Source organism: Mastigoproctus giganteus, chromosome 5 (genome assembly GCF_048544385.1).
Source record: "Mastigoproctus giganteus isolate SK-2022 chromosome 5, ASM4854438v1, whole genome shotgun sequence".
NCBI classification, from domain to species: Eukaryota; Metazoa; Arthropoda; class Arachnida; order Uropygi; family Thelyphonidae; genus Mastigoproctus; species Mastigoproctus giganteus.
The window spans coordinates 220,274,924-220,299,670 of record NC_143579.1 but is presented as its reverse complement, the minus strand read 5'-3'; the positions used below and the strand labels follow the sequence as shown (position 1 = coordinate 220,299,670).

At 36.0% G+C, this 24,747-nt stretch overlaps 1 protein-coding gene across 17 annotated transcripts in view; it reads left to right on the top strand.

Moving 5' to 3' along the window:
* Nucleotides 1-24,747, top strand: part of RhoGAPp190 (Rho GTPase-activating protein 190) — a 744,591-nt gene that overhangs the window by 576,008 nt on the left and 143,836 nt on the right. For 15 of the 17 annotated variants that reach the window (XM_090374412.1, XM_090374407.1, XM_090374402.1 and 12 more), the window contains one exon: nucleotides 2,485-2,736. The exons of the other annotated variants lie outside the window; for them this stretch is intronic. In XM_090374412.1, coding sequence (XP_090230538.1) covers nucleotides 2,485-2,736 — 252 coding nt within the window. The remainder of the gene's footprint in view (nucleotides 1-2,484; nucleotides 2,737-24,747) is intronic. 17 annotated transcript variants of the gene reach the window in all.

The following is a 24,747-nucleotide window of genomic DNA, read 5'->3' as shown; positions in this document are numbered from 1 at the left end:
ACAAAACTGATGAGTTCAGTAGCAGAGAAGAAAAATGCATGAAGATATAAATTATCAGGAGACAGTGGCCTACAGTAAATATAAACTAGTCTGCAATCAAGTTACTACAGAGGTTAATGCATCCTAAGGCAAATTATGAGTCTTTAGTTAATAGTACAAAAACTAGAAGGAATTCTCGGCATTAGAGGGAAGGAGATTAACAACATTGAATGTGAGATAAGAATGGCATAACTATCAATGATCCTGTTCTGGCTGACACACTGAATAAATACTTTTATTCAGTGTGTCAGCAGTACTTTTATTGCAGTTTTAGAACTTCATTTTAAGGGTCTAAAAGTAATGGAAAGCATGTGGAGAAGTGCAACAAGACAGGTTGAGGCACAACAGAATATTCTTACCGAGAAAAGACTGGGATTCTGTAAATTTTAATGTGTGGAAACCAGGTATCTATATAGTAATGAGGCTTTAAAAAAGGTATACTAAATGTTGGTGAATCTTTACTCTTTCACAGATGATACACACATGAAGGGACTTAAATTAAAAAAGCAGAATGGATATGTGGAATTTGCATTCAGTGAGAGTAATTTATTGGTGATGTGGAAGTGGGTATTTTGAGCAAATTCAAATGATACAAACCTTAATTAGTTCCTTTGAATTAGTAAAGACAGAGGAAATTTATGCATTGAACATATTTTGAATTTCCATTTAAAGTAATTTTAATGGAAATAAATAATAAATATTTAAACATAATTTTACATTGAAACAATGATAATTTTACAGTGCCCATAGAATAATTTTATAAAAATCATTATTACTTTTCCACATATTGTACAAATATTTTTTATAATTTCTGTGTAATGTAAATAAGCATTTATATTTCTCTTTACTGTAGGAGCATTGTAAAATATTTTGATTTGCTCATCAGATTTTGGAACAACGATTGCTCTATTTTTAAATAACTTTATTTAAAGTCAATGTCAAACTAAGGTTTCTTTTTGAAATATGTTTAAAAACGTTCATTTTTATTTCTGATTTTATAGAAAACCATGAAATATTTCAGTTATGAGAAATAAGCTACGTGGATTGTAATTACATATACAGGCTGACCTCAATTGCGCAATTAATTTTCCCCGTTAGTGCATTGTGCAAAACAGAAAACGTTAATCTAATATAATAATCAATATGAAAAATTATAATTGGTCCTTGCCCTTCAGGACTGTCCATAAAGAATTTTAAAAATACCTTTACATAACTTTTGAAATATATACCATGTAAAAGATAATGAAAATAATTATGGAATTAAATGTTTATTGCGTAAAACAGCAGTTTCCAAATTGTGCCGCGGAATATTTTAATTTTTCATGGGAAACAGAGTGATACTCGACATCCATCGGACACCACATGAACTGCTAGCTCGAGGTAGTTCACAGTTTCAACATTTCTTATTAAGTTGTTTGGACCTAACTAATTAATAAACAGAACTGTTAGGTATTTCTTTTGGTCTAGGTGCACCGTGAAAAAATTACTGTGACTCTAAGGGCACCGTGAACTGAGAAAGTTTGAGAACCTCTGACATAAAATACACAATGAAGAAACAATTTGTTACGGAAATATTTGAACAGTGTTGACTTTCTCTTTTCATCAATCAATTTCCGATAGCCGACAACAATCTTCTATGGGCCCTGGCGAAATTTGCAGTCTAGGTATTTTTTTCCTGATATTCTCCTACGTATTTTATGTTATTCGTCTCCTATATTTTTGGATATTGAGTTTTCTTTTTTCACATTTTCAGTAATGCAGTATTGCCTGTAATATATTATAGCAAATAAGTTTAAAATTCTCTCTTTTTTAATCAGAAATATGCAGTATAGCTTGATTAATCCCTCTCTCTCCTCTGACATAAGTTGATTTAGAAAGAAGTTAACATTTGTAATATATGTTACTTATATAATTTTGTGATTTAATTTTATTTCTTATAAAGTCTTAAGATTTTTTTGAATCAGTGTCGTAACTAATACTGACAGATATAATGTAGTTGAATATTAAATAATCTTTTAAAATTAGCTGAGTGTCATGTAATTTCTGTTGTGAATTTACGTTAAAAAAAAAAGTATGATTTCTGTTCATTATTGGACCAAATAAATAGGTCTCTGAATATCTTTGAGTATGATGCATGTTAATAACAGTCTTGTGCAATAATATTTTCTCTCCTTTGCTCTCTTCACCCCCCTCCCCCCCTCTCAAGCATGTTCCGGTTGTGTTCCATAAGCCTGATTAGTGTTAATTGCAGTCATTAATATATCTTAGAATTCAGATTTATCAAATTTTATATTTGCCATGAAATTAATATCAGAGCTCTTATATGTTTACATGAATATGGTGTAAGATTTTTGGGGAAAAAAAAAGATATACTTTCTTATAAAGGTATGTATGTTTTGGTTAGCACTGATAGTTTTTCTGCTTTCACTTTTGCTGTGTTTACAGTGCGTGGAAGTGGAAACAACTCGCCCTCAGAGGGCAGTGATCTTTCTGATGAAGAAGATCCTCGGTTTAAATCTGCTCACCGCATGAAATACAAACATAAAAGATCCTCTTTTCGCTTAAAGCGTAAGAAACAGCATCCGCATCAACAGTTGCAGCAACAACAGCAAGCACCACCACAATCCCATGCTCCTACCTTAGGAGAATCTCTGCCATATAGTGCACTAACCTCTGATAATGATCTCTTCTCTCCATGTAAGTTTCATTTCTGCATACTCTGCACGTTCTTTTCCTTTTCTAGAGCTTTCACTAAGGATCAACTTCTTAGCACTAACCTATTTTTATTTACTAATAAAGAACCTGAATATTTTTACTAAATCTAGCATGCAGCCTTTTTGTGACTTTTCTGCTTCAAAATATGGCTGTTTCTTCAGTTATACTGACCATCATAATATCAAAAATACTATACATTGTATGCATTTATTTGCCAAGGATTAAATTTGGAAGACAGGTGAACAAAATGATGCTGAATTCATATTATCAAATTAAATATTATACTTTAGTTTTACAAATAATATTTCGTGTTAGTTATTTAATATGGTGAAGATTTTGGAAGCTTCATGCCAGTACAAAGATATAGTAAGACAATTTTGTTTTAGAATAAAAGTCAGTTATCTTTAAGTGACATGTGAATTTTTTTTTTTTTTTTTTTTTTTTAACTTTCACTGCATGATTTTGAAATGGAAGCAAAAAATTCATAAGAAATATAAATGAAAGCAACTCAAAAAAATACTACCAAAGATTTTTCAATCACTAAGTTTACTAAATACAGTAGGACCTGTTTAAGAGAATCTTGCTTAATAATTTTAGCAAAAAGGCCGTGAGCATTAGGAATCATTTTAATACAGATTCTTGTTTCTGTCAATGTAGATAAATAAAATGAACACTTTATTTATCTACATTGACAGAAACTGTGAATAGGTGAATACAAAATAAAACAATGAATACAAAAAAAAAAAAGTACAACAAAATAAAAGTTTTAATACTTGTAGTGCTAAAATATGAAAATAAAATACGGTGAACAGTATAAGCTTGAAAAATATCAAAACTCCCAAAACCTCCAAAGCCATATTCGTATTAGTATGGACAAGGGAGTTTAAAAAAAATTACAAAAGAAGACCAAATTGCATGCATCCAGAATGTGCCGGATTCAACAGCAGGGAAGGAGAGAAAAATAAAATAAATAATTAGTGTACTTGGAGGTGGTAATTGAGAAATATTCAAACTTTATAGCTATTCCACCATGTACTGCAGAATATAGGATGAATTTGCAGTGCTCTATTTCATTTATATTGTGAACCTGGTTAGTTATTTCTACATCTCATGGAATGAATTATGTTTATCATACCAGTAATGCTCAGAGAAGGCAGAGTGAGCAGAGGTTGCCACCTGAACAGATCTTCGTATGCAGACATATAATCCTCAAGTCTCCTACTAGACTGCACTAAGTAACACATCCTCTAAATCTATGTATTGCATTCTTTTAAAAAATAGAATGGGGACCTTGGCATGTGTGGTAATGCACACACAAAATGCAACAATTCTGCAGTGTACTTGGAAGATCAGATTTAGCATTAGCAAAGGCACATGATGCAGAAAGCAAGCTTGTATAGCATCAGCAAAAAAAAAAAAAAACACCCTTCTCATTTCACCCATCCACTCGATCCAAATGTTTGTCTAGTTCTGCCTTGAATCTATTTAAGCTATCAACTTCTACGACAGATGGAAGTTTGTTCCAGCAATCAATCACCCACTGACTAAAGACAAATGCACAACTATCCTACAACTGCCTTTCCTCAATTTGAATTTATGCCCTCTCAGGCGATTATTCTGAGCACAAGCTTTGTTTGTTTAGGGATTTATTAGGTGCATCGGCAACTATGGCCATAGCGCACCACTGAACAAGAGGAAGAATCCCATCAGCATTGAGCATGCCCAAACCATTCAAGGCTTTATACACCTTGAATAGTTACCTCGCAGGTGCCCAGTCTCCAGGCACTGTAATTTGCAAAACTTAAGCCTTTCTTCGTAAAAGGGTTGCTTCGTAAGAGCAACCCTTTGTTCCATTCACTAATCTTGTTGCCCTTCTCTGTACTCATTCCAACAGTGCTATATCCTTCTTAAAATGAGGACTCCGTACCTGTATACAGTACTCAGGGTGTGGCCTGACGGTTACCTTATACAAGGGTATAATCACCTCCTTACCCCTACTAGAAAAATTTCTGTATATCATTGACAAGACACCATGAGCTACGCAGACCGTCTGCACTGCTCAGAAAACTTCATATCTGCCTGCACAATTACATTAATCCTGATATACCATCATCAATGTACAGAAACCAACAATGGACCCAACACTGAACCCTGGGGGACTCCACTAATAACATTAGTCCACAAAGAGCATTGATTACCACTGTCTATCTTCTCCCACTTTACCATCCCTTTATCCATAACAGCAATTTGCCACCAATGCCACATTGCTCCAATTTGTGCAGCAGTCTTCCATGTGCAACAGTATCAAAAGCCTTTCTAAGATCCAAATATATGATATCAAAATTATTCTTTGCATCCAGTTCTTTTGTGACTACATCATAGTATCCAATCAAATTGGTCAGACAAGACTTCCCCTTAACAAACCCATGCTGTGTCCAAGCTATACCTGAAGTCTTGTCTAGATGATCCTGCAATGCTTCTTTAACCAGTGCCTCCATTAATTTCCATGGAACAGAAGTTAAACTAACAGGTCTGTAATTACCTGTCTCCCCCCCCCTCAATCCACATTTGTAGATTGGGGTCACATTTGCACATCTCCAGTCCATGGGTACCTTCCCTTGCTACCTCCTTTAATATAACTGGATAGATTCCATCACCCCAGGTGCCTTTCTTATGTTTATCTTCAACAACTTCTACTCCACTTTACTCTCAGTTATTACAAGGGTATCTAGCTTACTGCCAGAGTTTAATACACCTCTGGCATTCCCCTTCCTGAATAACTCCTCATGTGTGAATGTAGATGCAAAATACTCGTTTAGTTTGTTAGCCACCTGAGCAGGATCAACGATATCAAGTGGACCAATCTGATTCATCCCCCTTTCTTCTAGAGTTTACATAAGTAAAGAACTCTTTGCTGTTTTTCTTTGCATCCTTTGCCAAAGATTTCTCATAATCTGCCTAACCTCCTTTGTGACTTGGTTACTGACCAGTTTATATCTATCGTAGACTTCTCTGTCACCTGTTAATTTATGTGTATCCCATGCATTTTTTTTCTCTGCCACATGTCTAATTAGTTCATCTGACATCCATTTAGGCCTAAATCTTGAACAATATTTCTTAGGTGGTATGAAAAGCCTAGTAGCTTCCAAGATTAATTCTTTGAATGCTTCCCCTTTTGAATTTGCTGTTGGTAACCATCAGTTGGTCCTGGTCCCACTGTATAGAATTGAAATACTGTCTCAGACTGCTGTAGTCACCTTTACAAAAGCAGAAGCCCTTCCCTTTACCCCTGATGGTAGTTACCTCTTTGGGTAAATCCCACTTCAACACACTGTGATCACTGCCGCCTAGTGGTTCCTTTATCTGCAGATTCTTAATGCATGAAGAATCACTGCTGATAATCAGATCAAGAGTATTACTCCCTCTAGTTGCCTCCCGAACATGCTGCTGTAGAAAGCAATCATCCAATAAATCCACAAAAGCCTTTCTAGTGTGTGAGTGACCAACACACATATTTCAGTCAATATCTGGAAAATTAAAATCCCCCATTATAAGACTCTACTGGCCCACTCAATTTTGCTTTACCAGTGGTTATGTCACACCAAACTGACTCGACACTGCACTGTCCAGAGATGTCAACTAGCTGTACTTCCTTTTATTTTATGTGTTTCTTAACCAATAGCATAACCCCTCCTCCCTTCCTACCCTGTCTATCCTTCCTGTACTCATTGTACTCCCCAAATTCCAGTTCTGCATTCCTTATCTCTGTGTGACACCGTGTCTCTGTTATCCCAACAGTATGTATCTTTGAAGTTTTGACCAACACTTCAAATTCATGAAATTTATTTACCAAACTCCTAGCATTGGTGTACATGCACCTGTTCCTATTCTTAGCTACCCTAACACGGCCCATGTATTTATTTGTTCCCAAATGACTCCCAGCAGTCTCTGGAATCCTCTGCACCTTGTTTTCCAGGCTGCTGCTCATTTCAATAGAAGCAGTGCAAGAATCACTTTCACCTGTGCCAGCGGCTACTGTTAATCTGTTAGTCCGTGTATCTCCCCCCCCCCAAGCTAGCAGTTTTCCAACCCACCTAATTCTGCCTCGATAGCATCAGCAAATATTCTTGCACCTTTTCTATTTAAGTGTATCCCATCCCTGTAGAAGCAGTCTCTTCTCTTAACAAGCACAGACCAGGCTGAGAAAAATTCTACCCCTTGAGCCTTGCACAATCTCTCCAGGGCTTAATTGATCGACAAGGCTCTCATCATATACTCCCTCCTATCATGTCTGGGCAGAATTGCAGACACTTTCAAATTCAACCCTAATTCACGGCTTTTTGTCAACAGTGACCTGTATTTGTTAAGTAATTCTGCCAGTCTCCTACTCTTAATATCATTAATGCGAACGTGTACAACTATATTACCCTTTGTGCCCTTAAAAGATGATATCCACTCTACAACGTCATCAACCGTTACCCTTGGCAGACATACGCTGGTCCTGTTCCACCTATCCTTTTTACAAAGCATGTGCCCCATTTCCCTGACAATAGAGTCACCAAAAACTACTACTTCCTGTGGGACCAGCACGTTCTGCCTTGGGGGTTGCCGCTGTGTTGTGTGATGACCAAGTGCAAGCTCTGCCGTTGATGTGGGCAGCTGAGAGCTTGATGGGCCCCTCAATTTAGATCCTTCGAGTGCATCCACCCTGTCCTTCAAGCTCTCGTATAGGCCCATAACAACGCTAAGTTGTCGCCTGTTACATTTGTAAAAACTAGGTCATTATATGTATTTAGTTAAAAAAGTTATTAGTAAATTTTACTTATTAATTGATACTACTATACTTGCTATCTAGTTTTTATGTTATACCTTACACTATCTAGTTTGGGGTATACCCGTTGTATTGTATAACAGTGGTGGCAAGTTACGAACAGTAAATCTACGAACACTAGGTATTAATTTTTTTCAAAATCATATTATCTAAATTCAAAATAAACCACCGAGCTTGACTAGGTCTATAGGCTACTTATAGAAAATAATTTAAAATAACAATTAAGTCAATAAAACGGCTAAATATAATTAAAAACTTTGTGTTCGCAGGAGCTGCGAAACTTGTCCAACACGTGGATTAGATACTCTTACCAATTTAAAAGAGCTTCTTACGCTAGAAATTCAGAAAAACTTATGTTTTCCAGCCAAATTTTCTTTTTTATGAAAGATGACATGCAAATGAGCAGCAGAGTTAATAGGGACATAGAGCTTTTGTATAAATTGAAGAACAGGTCACAGATGTCAGCAGGTTATATGTCTGCAGGTTCTGCATTAAACAAAATAACAATCCGTTGAGTTTCAATATTCTCTTATTATTACATTTTTTGAATGCTAAGTTATTTGTTATTACGTCATTTATGGTAAATAAGAAAATTTACTTCTTTCACTATTTACTGTATTTACTGTAGCAAATATTATTTAAAACTTGCTACGTTTTTTTTTTTTTTTTTTTTTTCAAGAACTCCATACCATTATAATATGGGATTATACGAAAAATTGCCATTCACTTAACTCTTTTGATTATTAATTGTCAGTAAGTGAAGTATACCTGTACTTAGTACAGTAAGTTTTCCTGAAAGTGAAACAATATTTACAAGGCTGTTGGTTCTGCAATGAACAAGAGGCTATTGATGCAACTTAATAGCCTCTTAAGATGCTCTCCATACTATCCATTCAGCAGTTCCAGAACTGTTCCAGCAATATTTTAACAATGGGACAAAAGGGCATTCCATCTCAAGGAGAATACTTTTAGAGCTTCTGTGTCTTATTGTCACTCCACAGACCTTTTTGACCATCCACATAAAGCTGAATGCAACAATTACAGAATTTTACTACTTAATGTACGAGGCAATATCTGCGTGCGTGAAGAGCTTAGAAAAGAGCGTTAGAAGTAGTGATAAATGTAACCATAGGGAAGAATACCCAAGGTGTAAGTGAAGCAGGGATGCTATTTACACCGATACAAATTATAGAAATGGTTACAGCAATGTAACAAAAACCTGTAACAAAAAATTTTCATGGAACATTTAATAAAAGAATGTAAGTTACTGACAGAATTTAGTGTAGGAGATGTAAAAATTGGATGATTATTTTATGCTGATTACATTTCACAACAAAGTATCGGAGAAAGTAGTAGAGAATTTGCAAAGAAAATTAGCTCAGAAAATTGAACACTAAAATTTTTGAGATAATTTAGAATGTAGACCAAAAAACTAAACATTGGAACAAGTTATTATAATATACTATATATAGTATTTTATAATTCTTTCTATCTAGAGGCAGTCTTTCATGAAGATGGAAAATTAGATAGATTAGAAGATGTAAACAAGAAAATATGCGAAATAGCAGGTGTAGGAGAACAGTTTTACAAATTCATTTGGAGAAAAAGAGAACGAGTTTAACTGTTTACAACATAGCAAATTTTATTCTGTGAAGCTAGGAGCTGGGTAAGAAATAAAAATAACTAAGAAAAAATAAATGGAACTAACAGAAGTAGGCAAGGTCATACTAAATGACAGAATTAAAGAAAATCTTAAGACAAATGATATCCTGATATCCATTTATTAATTTAAAGGACAGTGGAGCAAACATAACAAGAAGATGGGAATGGAAGAAAACCAAAAAATAAATTTGAAACAAAAATGAATTGTAATAGGCATGGAAATATACCAAGAGAAAGGAGGATCCATGGCATAAAGCAAGCTTTAGATGATTTTGTCTTGTAGGATAAAGGATTGATAGTCCAGAAGTATTTGTCATAGTAAAATGTACCTCTGACTGCATAATTTAATACCATGTGTGTTCAGCATGGCCAAAATGTCATGGTACAACATGCAGAGAATTGAATATCAACTAGTGGATTGTACTTAGAATTTTTTTGTTATTTTTTATTTGATCACAAACATGAAGGGTTTTAGAACATATGGCACTTCTGAACAATCAACCTATACTAATCAACCTTAAGAACTTGAATTTCTGTACATTGTAATTTTCAGGAAATAAACTGGAAGGAAAGTTGTTCCCAAGAACAGAAGCAGAAGGCACAAATGGGGAAGACAAAAAAAAAAGTTAGTTTATTGACTTTGTGATTGAACAGTGAATATATATATATATATATATATTTTTACATACATGCATACAGATATAGACCAGTTGAGGCATGAGTTTAAGCTTATTTAGGAGAGAGAGAAGGATGGAATTGCAGATGCCAGTTCAGAAGAACAGTGCCTATGTTATGGGCAACCCAAAATACCACACCAATTGACTATGACAGAATTAATCATGGTAATCATTGATTAAATGGAAAATTTTGAGATAGTGTAAGGGTTGACAGTTAATATATTTCTCCATTGTTCTGAAAAGGGTTGAGATAAGTGCAGTGGACATTAGCTGGAAGGGCAGGATTTGTCACCTCTTTTAGAAACTGGCTCGATTTGAGCTATTTTACATGCAGAAGAAAAACACCAGTGGAATAAGACTGTGTAAAAAATTTACACAAAATATGAATAAAAATATATGTTAATTAAAAAAAAACGTAAAATAAAAGGAAGTGCATCCAGCTGACATAGATGGACAGTGCAATGTTGAGTCAGTTTGGCGTGACATAAGCACTGGGAAATCAGAAATAAGAGTAGGAGTATGTTATAGGCCTAATGACTCAAATGAGTACAGTGAACAATTGTATACAGAGAAATAGAGTGGGCTAGTAAATCAGAATGTCTTATAATGGGGGATTTTAACTTCCCAGATATTGACTGGAACTTGTGGATTGATCACTAGCACGCTAGCAAGACTTTTTTGGATTTATTGGATGATTGTTTTCTGTAGCAGCATATTCGAGAGGCAACCAGAGAGGGTAATACTCTTGATCTAGTTATCAGCAGTGATTATTCATGCATTAAGAATTTGCAGAAAAAGGAACCACTGGGTGACAGTGGTCACAATGTTCTGATATGGAAATTACTTAAAGATATAATTACCATCAGGGGTAAAGGGAAGGGTTTTTGCTTCCGTAAAGGTGACTACAGTGGTCTCGGACAGTTTTTAAATTCCACACACTGGGACCAGCTGATATGTTAGCAACAGCAAATTCTAAGTGGGAAGCATTCAAGGAATTCATCATGGAAACTACTTCCATACATAAGAAATATTGTTCAAGGTTTAGGCCTAAATGGTTGTCATAAGAACTAATGAGACTCTTGGCAGAGAAGAAAAATGCATGGGATGCATATAAATTATCAGACGACACAGAAGCCTATGGCAGATATAAGCTAGTCTGTAATCAAGTCACAAAGAAGATTAGGCAAACCAAGGCAGATTACGAGAAATCTTTGGCAAAGGATGCTAAGAAAAACAGCAAGGATTTCTTTATTTATATAAACTTTAAAAGGAAGGGGATGAATCAGATTGGCCACTTGATATCGATGTTTCATCTGTTGATGATTCTGCTCAGATAGCAAACAAACTGGATGAGTATTTTGCTTCTACATTCACACATGAGGAGTTATTAAGAAGGAAAATGCCAGAAGTTTATCAAATTGTAACAGGGTGCTTAATGATTCTGTAATAACTGAGAGTAAAGTGGAGGAGAAATTGTTGAAGTGAAACATAAGACAGGCAACTGGGGTGGTAAAGGAGACAGCAAAGGAACTAAGCAAATAAACCCTTAGCTGTAATTATGAGAGCATCCTTGGACTAAGGGGAAGTCCCCATGGACTGGAAATGAGCAAATGTATCCCCAATTCACAAAGTGGGATCGAAAGGTGACATGAGTAATTACAGACAGTTAGTTTAACTTCTGTTCTGGGTAAAAGAATGGAGTCACTGGTTAAAGATGCATTGCAGGATCATCTAGACAAGACAGCAGCAATAATTCAGACACAGCATGGGTTTGTTAAGGGAAAGTCTTGTCTGACAAATTTGATTGGATACTATGATGTGGTTACAAAGGAACTGGATGCAAAAAATAATTTTGATATCATATACTTGGATTTCAGGACAGCTTTTGACACTATTGTGCTTGGAAGATTACTTTACAAATTGGAGCAGAATGGTATAAAGGGTAAGTTGCTACAGTGGATAAAAGGATGGTTGAATGGGAGGAGACAGAGGGTGGTAATCAGTGGGTGCTGCTCTTTGTGAACTAATGTCATTTGTGGAGTCCCACAGGGTTTGGTGTTGGGTCCACTGTTGTTTTGTATATTTACCAATTATATTGATGAAGGTATATCAGGCTTAGTATCGAAGTTTGCAGATGATACAAAAGTTGGCAGGGTTGTTAATGACAGTGTACTACTGCAACAAGATCTAGAAAATTTGGGCAGATGGGCTGAGAAGTAGCAACTGAAGTTTAACATTGACAAATGCAAAGTACTGCATATGGGTAAAAGTATCCCCGAGTATCGTACCAACTGTGTGGTACTACACTTAGGTGGGAGTAATTGTGCAGTCAGGTATGAAGTTTTCTGAGCAATGCAGACAGGCTGCAAGAGCAGGTCATGGGGTTTTGTCAATGATATACAAGAATTTTGCTAGCAGGGAAAAGGAGGTGTTATCTCTCTGTATAAGGCAATGGTCAGGCCACACCTTGAATACTGCATACAGGTCTGGATGCCTGATTTTAGGAAGGATGTAGATTTGCTTGAGCATGTACAGAGAAGGGCAACAAGATTGCTGAGGGGAATGAAGGGATCCTTTTACCAAGAGAGAGAGAGAGGCTTAAATTCTGCAGATTGCAGGCGCTGGAGACTAGGCATCTCTGAGGTGATCTGATTGAGGTGTATAAGTCCTTGAATGGATTGAGCACTCTGAATTCTGATGGGATTCTTCCACTTTCTCAGATTACGAACCTAAGGTGGCATAAAATCAGTTATAGAATAGATATACGGAAATTTGCTTTTAGCCAGCGAGTGGTTAATTGCTGGGACAAACTTTGAGGGAATGGTTGTATGAATTTTTTTTTTTTTTTCTGGCCTATGTTTCATAAGCTTATATGCTTTGCTTTCTTGCATCACATGCCTCTGTTACTATCACTTCTTTCCAAAGTAATAGAGAAACCCACCAACTGGAAATTATTGTATTATTTTGAAACTTAACTGATTAATGTCTTCCAGGAGCATTTCTGTCAGGTTTGATCCATCAGTGATATCTTGGCTTATGTTACTCATTTTTGAACAGATTCCATAGAAAAGTTTCAAGAAACTCAAGTAATTGCTACTGACATTTCTAAGCCTTTTGATTGTGTTTGGTATAAAGTTTTACTAAACAAGCCTCTGTATGAGAAATTATGTTTTCCTAAAAGTCCTGAGCTAAGAGCTATGAAAGGAAAATCACATTTCCTTAGCTCTTATATAGCATGCCATCTGTACTAAACCTCTCTACTTTGTCTCTGACTGGTACTGCTTTGGCATCCTTGGTAGGACCAGTAAACTCCTGACTAGCTATGAGATAGAGGACTAATTCATTCATTGCAGACCATTTTGTATTGCACCCTACTTGAGCGTAGTCTCCTAGACTCTCTCTCTCTCTCTCTCTCTCATCTTATAAAATTCTAAAATGTCTAGAAAGTCTTATAATATCCCCTCACCATTGGCTCTGGTACCCCCTCCCCCCCAAAAAAAGTTTGGCAAGGTCATCATGTACCCCTAAGATTATTGTAATTATAGGATACTAACAAGGGGAGCTTAGAGGGGAACAGGTATCCTGTGTGTTATCAGACACTCAGCCTAAAACACTGATGGATCCAATATCTCTCTGTTACAGAAGATTTAGGAGAAGTCCGGTTGGCCTGCCTCCCTAAAATCCACTCATGCACACCTTCTCGATGGTAAGCCCTGTTACGTCACTTAGGTGGCAACGAACATGTAGAGTGGTTCTCTTCAAGACGCCTGGTCAGCATGAAGAGGAAAAGACCAAACCCTCCAGCATATGACAGCACGACGAAACAAATGGCCCTCAGTCCCCAGCAGCTTTCACTCTCCCTCTTACGGCAGCAAGAGGATCAGAGTGGAAGCAGAGGGTGCTAAGAATCTCTGGGTACGACCAGGCTGCCATGCACGGAAACTGAACCTGGCCTGTTATAACGTAAGATCACTCATCGGTGAAGACAGGATATTAGAGCTGGAAAAGGAATTAGAAAATGTTAATTGGAATATAGTAGTAGTAGTAGTGGCACATGATGCAAGAAAGCAAGTGTAGGAGCTTATGCAGCATCAGCCAAAAAAAAAAAAAAAAAATCACACCATTCCCTCCAAATGCCTGTCCAGTTCCTCCTTAAATTTATTTAACCTATCAACTTCCACAACGACAGATGGAAGTTTGTTCCAGCAATTAACCACCCGCTGGCTAAAGGCAAATTTCCGCACATCTATTCTACATCTGTCCTTTCTTAATTTGCACTTATGTCCCCGTAGGTTGGTAATCTGAACAAGTGGAAGGATCCCATCAGAATTCAGCGTGCTCAACCCATTCAAGGCCTTATAGACCTCAATCAGATCACCGCGCAGGTGCCTAGTCTCCAGCCACTGCAATTTGCAGAACTTAAGCCTCTCTTGGTAAGAGAATCCCTTCATTCCCCTCACCAATCGTGTTGCTCTTCTCTTTACACACTCAAGCAAATCTACATCCTTCCTAAAATGAGGCCTCCAGACCTGTACGCAGTACTCAAGGCGTGGCCTGACCATTGCCTTATACAGAGGGATAATCACCTCCTTTTCCCTGCTAGAAAAATTCCTATATATCATTGACAAAACCCCATGACCCGCCCTAGCAGCCTGTCTGCACTGCTCAGAAAACTTCATATCTGACTGCACAATTACTCCCAGGTCCTTTTCATTTTCTACCACCTTAAGTGTAGTACCACACAGTTGGTACGTTTCTCTGGGGTTACTTCTACCCATATGCAGTACTTTGCATTTGTCAAGGTTGAACTTCAGTTGCCACTTCTTAGCCCATCTGCCCAAATTATCTAGATCCTGTTGCAGTAGCACACTGCCATTACTGTCATTAACAACCCTGCCAACCTTTGTGTCATCTGCAAACTTCGACATTAAGCCTGATATACCTTCATTAATATCATTGATAAATACACAAAACAACAGTGGACCCAACACCGAACCCTGTGGGACTCCACTAATAACATTAGTCCACGAAGAGCAGCACCCATTGATTACCACCCTCTGTCTTCTCCCACTTAACCATCCTTTTATCCATTGTAGCAACTTACCCTTAATACTATTCTGCTCCAATTTGTACAGTAGTCTTCCATGCGCAACAGTGTCAAAAGCTTTCCTGAAATCCAAGTATATGATATCAAAATTATTTTTTGCATCCAGTTCCTTTGTGACCACATCATAATAACCAATCAAATTTGTCAGACAAGACTTTCCCTTAACAAACCCATGCTGTGTTTGAATTATTGCTGCAGTCTTGTCTAGATGATCCTGCAATGCATCTTTAACCAGCGACTCCATTATTTTACCCGGAACAGAAGTTAAACTAACTGGTTTGGCTGAAACAAGAAGAAGAAATGAATCACTTATAAGTTTATCAAGTGGAAATCTGCTGTACACCAATGGAAACAGTGAAAGGGGTGAAGGTGGAGTTGGGTTTCTGGTCCATAAAAATTTTAAAAACAACATTTTGGAATTCAAAAGTACATCACCAAGGGTGTCAAGACTAATACTCAAGATTTCTAAGAGGTACAAGCTAAAGATTATAATGATTTATGCACCAACATCGAGCCATGATGATGAAGAGGTTGAAGAAATGTACACCGAAATTGAGAGTCCTCTAGATGAGCAGAAACCCCACTACACTATTATTATGGGAGACTTCAATGCTAAGGTTGGAAAATGACAAAACAGTGCAGAAAGGGGAACTATAGGAAATTTTGGAATTGGTGAAAGAAATGAAAGAGGTGAAAGACTTGTGGAATTTGCAGAATCTCAAGGACTGTCAATAATGAACACTTTTTTCAAGAAAAGCGTGAACAGAAAGTGGACATGGAAAAGTCCGAATGGATTAACTACTAATGAAATCGACTTCATCATCACTAACAGAAGATATATTGTGAATGATGTTACCGTCCTGAATAAGGTAAATGTTGGAAGTGATCACAGAATGGTAAGATGTACACTTGATATAGATGTAGGAAAGGAAAGGAAAAAACTGACTCGAGTAAATAATACAAAGGTCTTTGAGATAAAAGAAGAGGAGAAAAGCAGTATGTACTGGAACTTAAGAACAAGTTTGAGCTTCTGCAGACTGCTCAGGACCAAGATATCGACGAGGAATATTACAACTTTTTGAAAGTGATAAAGCCCAAGAAACCTATAGGGAAAAAGAAATCCAAAGAAGGAAAAATTAGTCAAGAAACACTTGTCATGATGAACCGAAGACGACAAATGAAAACCAAGAAAAACACTGACAGGGAAAAAATTGAGTATACTGAGTTATGCAAAGCCATTAGTAAGAGACTCAGAGAGGACATAAGAAGATTTAACACAAGAAAAGTAGAACAAGCATTAAGGGAAAACAAAGGATTTAAATCAGCAGCCATGAGCAGTAATACAGAAAGACAAATGATACTGAAACTGAAGAATAGTGATTGGGTACTTATAAACAGCAGAGAAGGCATAATTCAAATAGCAGAAGACTGCTATAGAGAATGGAGCAGGGGAATAATGCCAGCAGTGGGGAAGATGGATTGCAAAGTAGCAACACATACGGCATACCCGATATTCTTCCTGATGAGGTAGAACGTGCATTGAAGGAAATGAAGAATCAGAAAGCCCTGGGGGAAGATGAAGTTACTGTAGAGTTGTTAAAATTGGGAGGAAGAGACATAGCACAAAAACTGGCAAGGCTCTTCACAAAGTGAATTAGAAAAGGTGTGATGCCTAAGCAGTGGAATAATGCAATCATAGTTTTGCTGCATAAGAAAGGAGATAAATCAGAAATTGGAAATTATAGACCAATTAGTTTTTTATCCCACATCTACAAGTTGTTCACAATGGTCATTACTAACAGATTAGAAAGAATACTTGATGAGAAAAAACCGAAAGAGCAAGCTGGCTTTAGGACAGGATTCTCAACTATGGATCACCTTCACGTAATATCACAGCTAATGGAGAAAGCAAATGAATATAAAACACCATTATGCCTGGCATTTGTGGATTATGAAAAGGCTTTTGACTCCATACAGCATAAGGCAATATTTCGGGCACTGGAAAGACAAGGCATTGATACCCCATATATTGTGATTTTGAAGAAAATATATGAGTGTGCTACCTCCTTTATTAGACTAGACAAAGACAGTAGGAAATTTAAAATTGAGAAAGGAGTTCGACAAGGAGACACAATATCTCCGAAGCTGTTTACTGCTGCCTTTGAGGAAGCTTGCAGAAAGGAGTCAATGTGAACGGAGCGTACCTAAACCATTTATGATTTGCAGATGACATTGTGGTTGTAAGCCACGATCCCAAAGAATTAGAGGAAAATCTTAATCAGTTATGCACAGCTAGTAAGGATTTTGGACTAAAGATGAATATGGCTAAAACAAAAGTAATGATGAACAAGTATGCCACAGAAAGGGAAATAATGATTGAAGGAGCAGTAATTGAAAAGGTGGAATCATATACTTATCTGGGACAAGTTATTAGCTGTAATAATGATAAATGGCTGGAAGTCAAGAGAAGAATAAATTTTGGATGGATAGCATTCAGGAAATATAGTCACATACTGAAGAGCAATATCCCAGTTTGTCTGAAACGTAAAATAATGAACCAATGTGTACGCCCCACCATGACTCATGGAAGTGAAACTTGGGCACTCACCAAAAGAATGGAAGAGAAGCTGAGAACTACACAGCTAAGAATGGAACGAATTATATTGGGAATCAGACTGTTAGATAAGAAGAGAAACACATGGATTAGGCAACAAACTCAAGTAAAGGACATTCTTATCAAAACTAAAGAACTAAAATGGTCTTGGGCAGGACACATAGCTCGAAGACATGATGACAGATGGACTAAGAAAATAACAGAATGGTATCCAAGAGGAGCTAGAAGAAAACCTGGAAGACAAAGGTGGAGATGGATAGATGAAATTCATGAGTTTGTGGGTAGTAAATGGATGGCCAGTGCTCAAAATAGAAGGAACTGGAAAGTTGCTGGAGAGGCCTTCATCCTGCAGTGGATTGAAAATGGCTGATGATGATGAACAAGGGGACATTTTTTTATTTTTGCACATGTGTACTGTATAATAACAGAACCAAAAAATAATTGCTGCTCAAAATTTTTAACTAAAAAATGTAAGTATTATTAAGGCTCCAAATTAGAAAATAAAAAATACACTTACTCAGTGAATCTAATGGGAGACTTTCTCCCAATTTTCAGCGATTTTGCTGAAATTTGGTGTCAACGCTGATAATTGACAGCGAATGTCTGTTGAAGCATCAAGTTTCTCTTGATTTTGTGTCACAATATTCAAACCCACACTCGCATAAATAAGTTGTTGCAAATAGTTAAAGTTTACAAACTGCTTTGTCTGTTATATTTGGGGAAAAGTCCAACAAATTTGCCCAGAACAAAGACATTGGAACACTAAAAAACTTTTATTCAAGTGACATGTCACAAAATATATCAATCAATTCTTCTTCTTCTGTGGATAGGACAGAGGAGTTTTCAGTTTTTCAAGAAAGGGTTATCTATCCACATATAAATTTCAATATCTGTATTGACAGGAAAATATTCTTCGAAAGAGATCCAGAGCAGTGTTGAGGTGGTCAATTATTGCTTTCCTTAAGTCTAAATCTGGTGAGATTTTTTTTTCAACAAGAAGTAAAAGTATCGATGGTGTCCTGCTTCAGTGCTTTTTCTGCAAAGAATAATTTTCTTTGAATGTAGAGATTTTATCATTAGCCATGAAAAGTGTGCTTGTACCATGAAATGATAGATTCAGTGCGTTCAGTTTGTCAAATATATTGGCAAGGTATGCAACCCATTGTGAGTTATAATCACTAGACATAAAGTTGACGAATCTCTGCAGTTTATCTCAAGTTTTTCTTGTGGCTTCAGCTTTACGATCAGTTGGAAATGTCACCATTTCAGAGCATAATTCAGAGAATCTCACTAGCACTTTACCTTGACTCAGCCAACATGCTTTGGCTGAGTCACAGACATGAATATCTTCACACAGTTCACCATTATATAGATAGAAATAGTAATCGTGGCATGTGATGCAAGAAAGCAAGCGTATGAGCTTATATAGCATCAACCAAAGAAAAAAAATCACACAACATTCCCTCAAAATGTTTGTCCAGTTCCTCCTTAAATTTATTTAACCTATCAACTTCCACAATGACAGATGGAAGTTTGTTCCAGCAATTAACCACCCCCTGGATAAAGGCAAATTTCCGCAAATCTATTCTACAGCTGACTTTCCTCAATTTGAATTTATGCCTCCTTAGGTTTGTAATCTGAACAAGTGGAAGAATCCCATCAGAATTCCGTGTTCTCAACCCATTCAAGGCCTTATACACCTCAATCAGATCACCTCGCAGGTGCTAGTCTCCAGCCGCTGTAATTTGCAGAACTTAAGCCTCTCTTGGTAAGAGGATCCCTTCATCCCCCTCACCAATCTTGTTGCCCTTATCTATACATGCTCAAGCCACTCTACATCCTTCCTAAAATGAGGCCTCCAGACCTGTACGCAGTACTCAAGGTATGGCCTGACCATTGCCTTATACAGAGGGACAATCACCTCCTTTTGCCTACTAGCAAAATTCCTGTATATCATTGACAAAACCAAATGACCTGCTCTGGCAGCCTGTCTGCATTGCTCAGAAAACTTCATATCTGACTGCACAATTTCTCCCAGGTCTTTTTCATTTTCTACCACCTTAAGTGTAGTACGACACAGTTGGTACGATCCTCTGGGGGGTACTTCTACCCATATGCAATACTTTGCATTTTTCAATGTTAAACTTCAGTTGCCACTTCTCAGCCCATCTTCCCAAATTTTCTAGATCCTGTTGCAGTGGCACACTGCCATTACTGTTTTTAACAACCCTGCCACCCTTTGTATCATCTGCAAACTTCAACACTAAGCCTGCTATACCTTCATCAATATCATTGATAAATATACAAAACAACAGTGGACCCAACACCGAACCCTGTGGGGCTCCACTAATAACATTAGTCCACGAAGAGCAGCACCCATTGATTACCACCCTCTGTCTTCTCCGACTCAAACATCCTTTTATCCATTGTAGCAACTTACCCTTAATACCATTCTGCTCCAATTTGTACAATAGTCTTCCATGTGCAACAGTGTCAAAAGCTTTCATGAAATCCAAGAAAATCAAAATTATTTTTAAATCAAAATTATATCAAATTTTATATCAAAATTATATCAAATTTTATATCAAAATTATATCAAATTTTATATCAAAATTATTTTTGGCATCCAGTTCCTTTGTAACCAAATGACTCTCAAATATAGAGTCCACCAATGAAGTCTTTTTATATAATATTTGTTTTTTTCTTCAAAATAATCAGTGTACTTGCCGTTCAAGTCTCAATGATTTCCTTCAAAATGTCTCATGAACAGAGAGGGTTTCATACGGCTATTGCCGAGTTTCTGTTCACATTTTAAATTCAGAGGGATTTGATATGGCTCATCATCGCAATAATACAAGCATATTTCAAATATTCATTTTATAATATCGTCATTTTTCTTTGGTTTTCATCTGGAGCTGATTTGCTCATAGACAGACTTGGTGAATGGTCACAGTTACACTTGCCACTTGGTCTCTCATAATGAGGTGTTCTTGGCTTGTCTTTGCATCTTTTCTCAGGATTTTCTCTTCTCTCCATAGAATCTCTCTTTGTTGCTCTTACTAAGAATTTATCCATGATTGAACGGTGTGAAATAAAAATTAAAAATAGTTATGCAGAAAAACCCCTACTTCACTTCAGCACAAACTCACAACAGAAAGCATTTCTGGGACTCATAACTACTATTAATCTGTATTTTTAAGAGAAGAAAATAGCTAAAAATTTTGGCTGTGTATTCACTTTGATATATTCAATATTCAGTTGTCTAGTAAACAGGACTCATCAGTGAATAATTACTGTAAGCACCCAGTTTCTCCCCTCAGCTGGAGACACAACAAAAGAGTATTTTGGTGGAACACTAATTACAAATAACTACATCTGGAGGAGAATATGGCTACTGTTCGTCAAGTGTGATACATTAGTTACAAAGTAAATTTTTGTTAACAGCATAGACATCCTTTCATTGACTAGATAGAATAGCAAAAACTGCTAACATGAAGTGAAAAGTGATTTATTGGAGAAATCATCTGACTTCACTTCACCACTATGATAGGCTGGACAGTTTGGTTTTGATTTAGTTTTCCCAAAACATGATAAATTCTAGGACATCAGAAATAAATACTTGGTAAAATCAATATAATTTTGCAATTAGCTAATAAATATTTTACTAAAAACCAAGCACATCAAAATCTGCTATTTTGGATGCAACGCCCAAGGTATCCCTGCTTGAGAATCATCGCCCAATGTGAACCATTTATCAGAGATTTTATATCTTGCTTGTTGAATACCATTAGATCTGCTGAAAAATATTATATCCTCTCTAGGAATACCTTTTAATGTCTCTCCTTAACTTTTATTAAAACCATTTAAATGATTTTGTAATAAACTAGTAAAGTAAGATTATTAATTTTCTCAAAAAATCAGATGTGATAGCAAAATGTTAAGATCATATTTGTTTGTAGCACTGCAAAATAGTAATGAGTAGCTTTTTTTTTTTTTTTTTTTTTTTGAGGAAAATAGCAAAAAGGTTAAATTTATTGGCCAATGTAGTTGAAGTATGTGTTACTCTAAATAGTTAAAAGCATAGCACCACAAGACCTGATAGAGTTCATTATGTTATTTTGATACATGTCCAGGGAAGAGACAACACTTAACGTACTACTTTTAATTGAATTTCCACAGAAAATACTTTTTCATTTAACTGGCACCATGCTTGTGTCATAGCTGTATCAAAACATGGCAAGCAAAGACCTGATGAAATCTGTCACAACCAGCCATGAGAGAAATGTCTCACCAACTTTATGTTTAAAGGAAAAAGGGTCAATGGCCATTTTCCTTTTCCTTTACACATATAGTTGGTGAGACATAGATCAGACTTAATCATAGATTAAGTTTAGATATAGAGTCATAGATTAAACTTAATCATATCAACTTGTTGTAGTGTTGTTTTCAAAACAGTAGATGCACCTTAAATCTTATGATTCGGATGCTAGCCCAGAATTGCATCCACCATTACAAATTGTATAGCCTAAGTTGCTGTAGGGAATTAATGGTCTTTGTCTCAAAGTCAAACATACTTCAAGGCTTAAGGCCAAAAACTGAGCCCTCATCCTTCGGTGAGAACCAAAGATTTCCCCATGATTTGATTGAAATCAAATGCAGAAAATCGTAGGTTTATTTGACAACAATAAACAGGGTAGTTTAAAACAAATTTAATTTTGTTTTAAACCATTTACTTTTATATTACAACAATTAATAAAAAATTACCACATATTTCATGGTATATACATATGATATATTATTAAAATGAGTTTGTTGCATTGGTTTTATTGTCCACCCCCTCCCTGAGAAAGGCAACTAAGATTTATTAACAGGTTACCTTCTCTTTATATTTATGCATTTGCTGAGACAATTTTTTTGCACTATCCAGTATATTTTAATATTTAATTGTTATTTTTTATTGCACAATACAGGCTTTAACATATTAGTTGCTTGAATGTTGGTTTCTTTATGGCTTATAACATCACCTTTTTTTTTCCTTTTTAGTTTAGCTTTAAAACACATTTGCTGAAACATTCCTTAAAGCTTTGGATGTCCAAATGTACATATCATCTTTTATATTATACTGCATTCCCAGATTTACACAAGTTAAAATTCAGAATTGTTCCAATAACACATATCTAATTTTTTTAATAAAAAATAAAAACAATTTAATTTTGTAATCCTCCTGTATTATTAGCTTGATCAGTATTAATTACCTGTAATAGATTCTGAGGTCTGCAACTTTTGAATTTGGGCTGCATTGATTGTTATTTTACTATGAAGTAGTACGCAAACCATTAATGGCAGTTGCAATTGGTTAAGAATAATTACAGTAAGTTACCTACATCATAGTACCATGTGGCTAATTATGCCAGTCTCCACAACACCGTCCTTGGGACTTTAATTGTAGTTTAGAATTAGTTTTTTGAGCATTGCTTGTACAACTTGAAAGTTATACTGAAATTTTTCTTACATTTTTTAATAATGAAAAACATGCAGTTGGAATATACTGCCAGAAATAAAGGCTTTTAACTAGAGTTAGAGAATAAATAATTTTCTGGCCATCCTCAGTTTATCAGTTTGATCAGTATTAATTACCTAATAGATTCTGAGGCTTTGCAACTTTTGAATATGACATCAAGATTTAGTGGTAAACCAATGTCTTCTCTGTTGAACGTATCTCACAGTTCAGATTTTCAAATCTGCAACATCATTTTGTATTGAGCCATGCTCTTACTGATCAGAAATTTCCCCCACAGTTTAACTATACTCCTTAAAATTAGATATTTTAAAACTTTGAAACATTAAAGAATTTGGCAGAAATTAATTACAGGCTAAAGTTAGCTGTTAGTTTGATGGAAACTAATCACAAGCTAAAGTTAACTCTTTATCATGTGGCTTGGCATATAGCTTATGCAAAAAAATATATTCTGAAGCTGACTGCATAAAAACACTCTCACTGATGTTGATTGTCATCTATCACCGAAGAATGGAAAACCACAGACAAAATTTTTGATGTGCAGCTTTAGAATGTTGAATCTCTGATATAAATAGTGGCATTAAGTCACAGCTGCACATGTGTCTTGAGCAATGTGATTATTTAAAAATTGCTTTGGACAAGTTTTGTGATATACAACATAAGCTCCAGTTATCAGGAATTGTCCATATTGTTTCTGACAATTATGTTTTAAGTGAAGAGCTGTTCAGTATTATATCACAACAAACCACACTCACAGATGAGATATAACGGAGGAATTGATGTTAGTAGTTATGAAGAATAATTTTCCTTTTCATAAACTTGCCGCAATTGCTTGCAACAGATGGAATCCCGTGTGTGTGTGTGTGTGTGTGTATGTGTGTGTGTGTGCGTGTGTGTGTGTGTGAATGGATTGGTGTGGCTCCATAAATCTGAGAAATTACCTGAATTTTGGATATTTCATTATATTATTCACTGGAGGGAAATGGTATAAAAAGTATCAAATTAGATCATATCACAGAATCTGTGTTGTCTGTTATGAACTTTATTTATACAAATGCACACAATCACAGACAATTTAAAAACTGATTGAAGAACTGGATGAAGAGGACTTTACTGTCAACTTCCCAATTCACTGTACAGTTCAATAGCTTCCTTGGTAATTCAAATTATTTCTTATTTTTCAAGCTTCTAGAACCATTTGAACTTAATGTGGAAGGACAGCACAGAATATATCTGGAACTAGTATAACCTTGGATTTGGCCTTGCTTTTTTGGTGTTTTCGGCTAAATTAAATGTGGAATTACAAAGGAAATTAAAATTTTTATGAGATCTAGAGAAAGTCATATTTACAAAATCCTCTGTTGTTTCATAGGCAAATGGCCAAGGAAGAATTAATTCACTTTTCCTCAATATCATGTTCATGCCACATAAATCATTGAGAAGATACCTACATAATGCATTGAGAGGTCCTTGTTGCCTGCTTATGCCCCATCTGTATGGTTACCTTTACATGTAGTATTCCAAGAGTGTTGAGTAGAGGCAAAACTACAAATTATTACCCCTCTCCTGCACTGGAACTGGAGA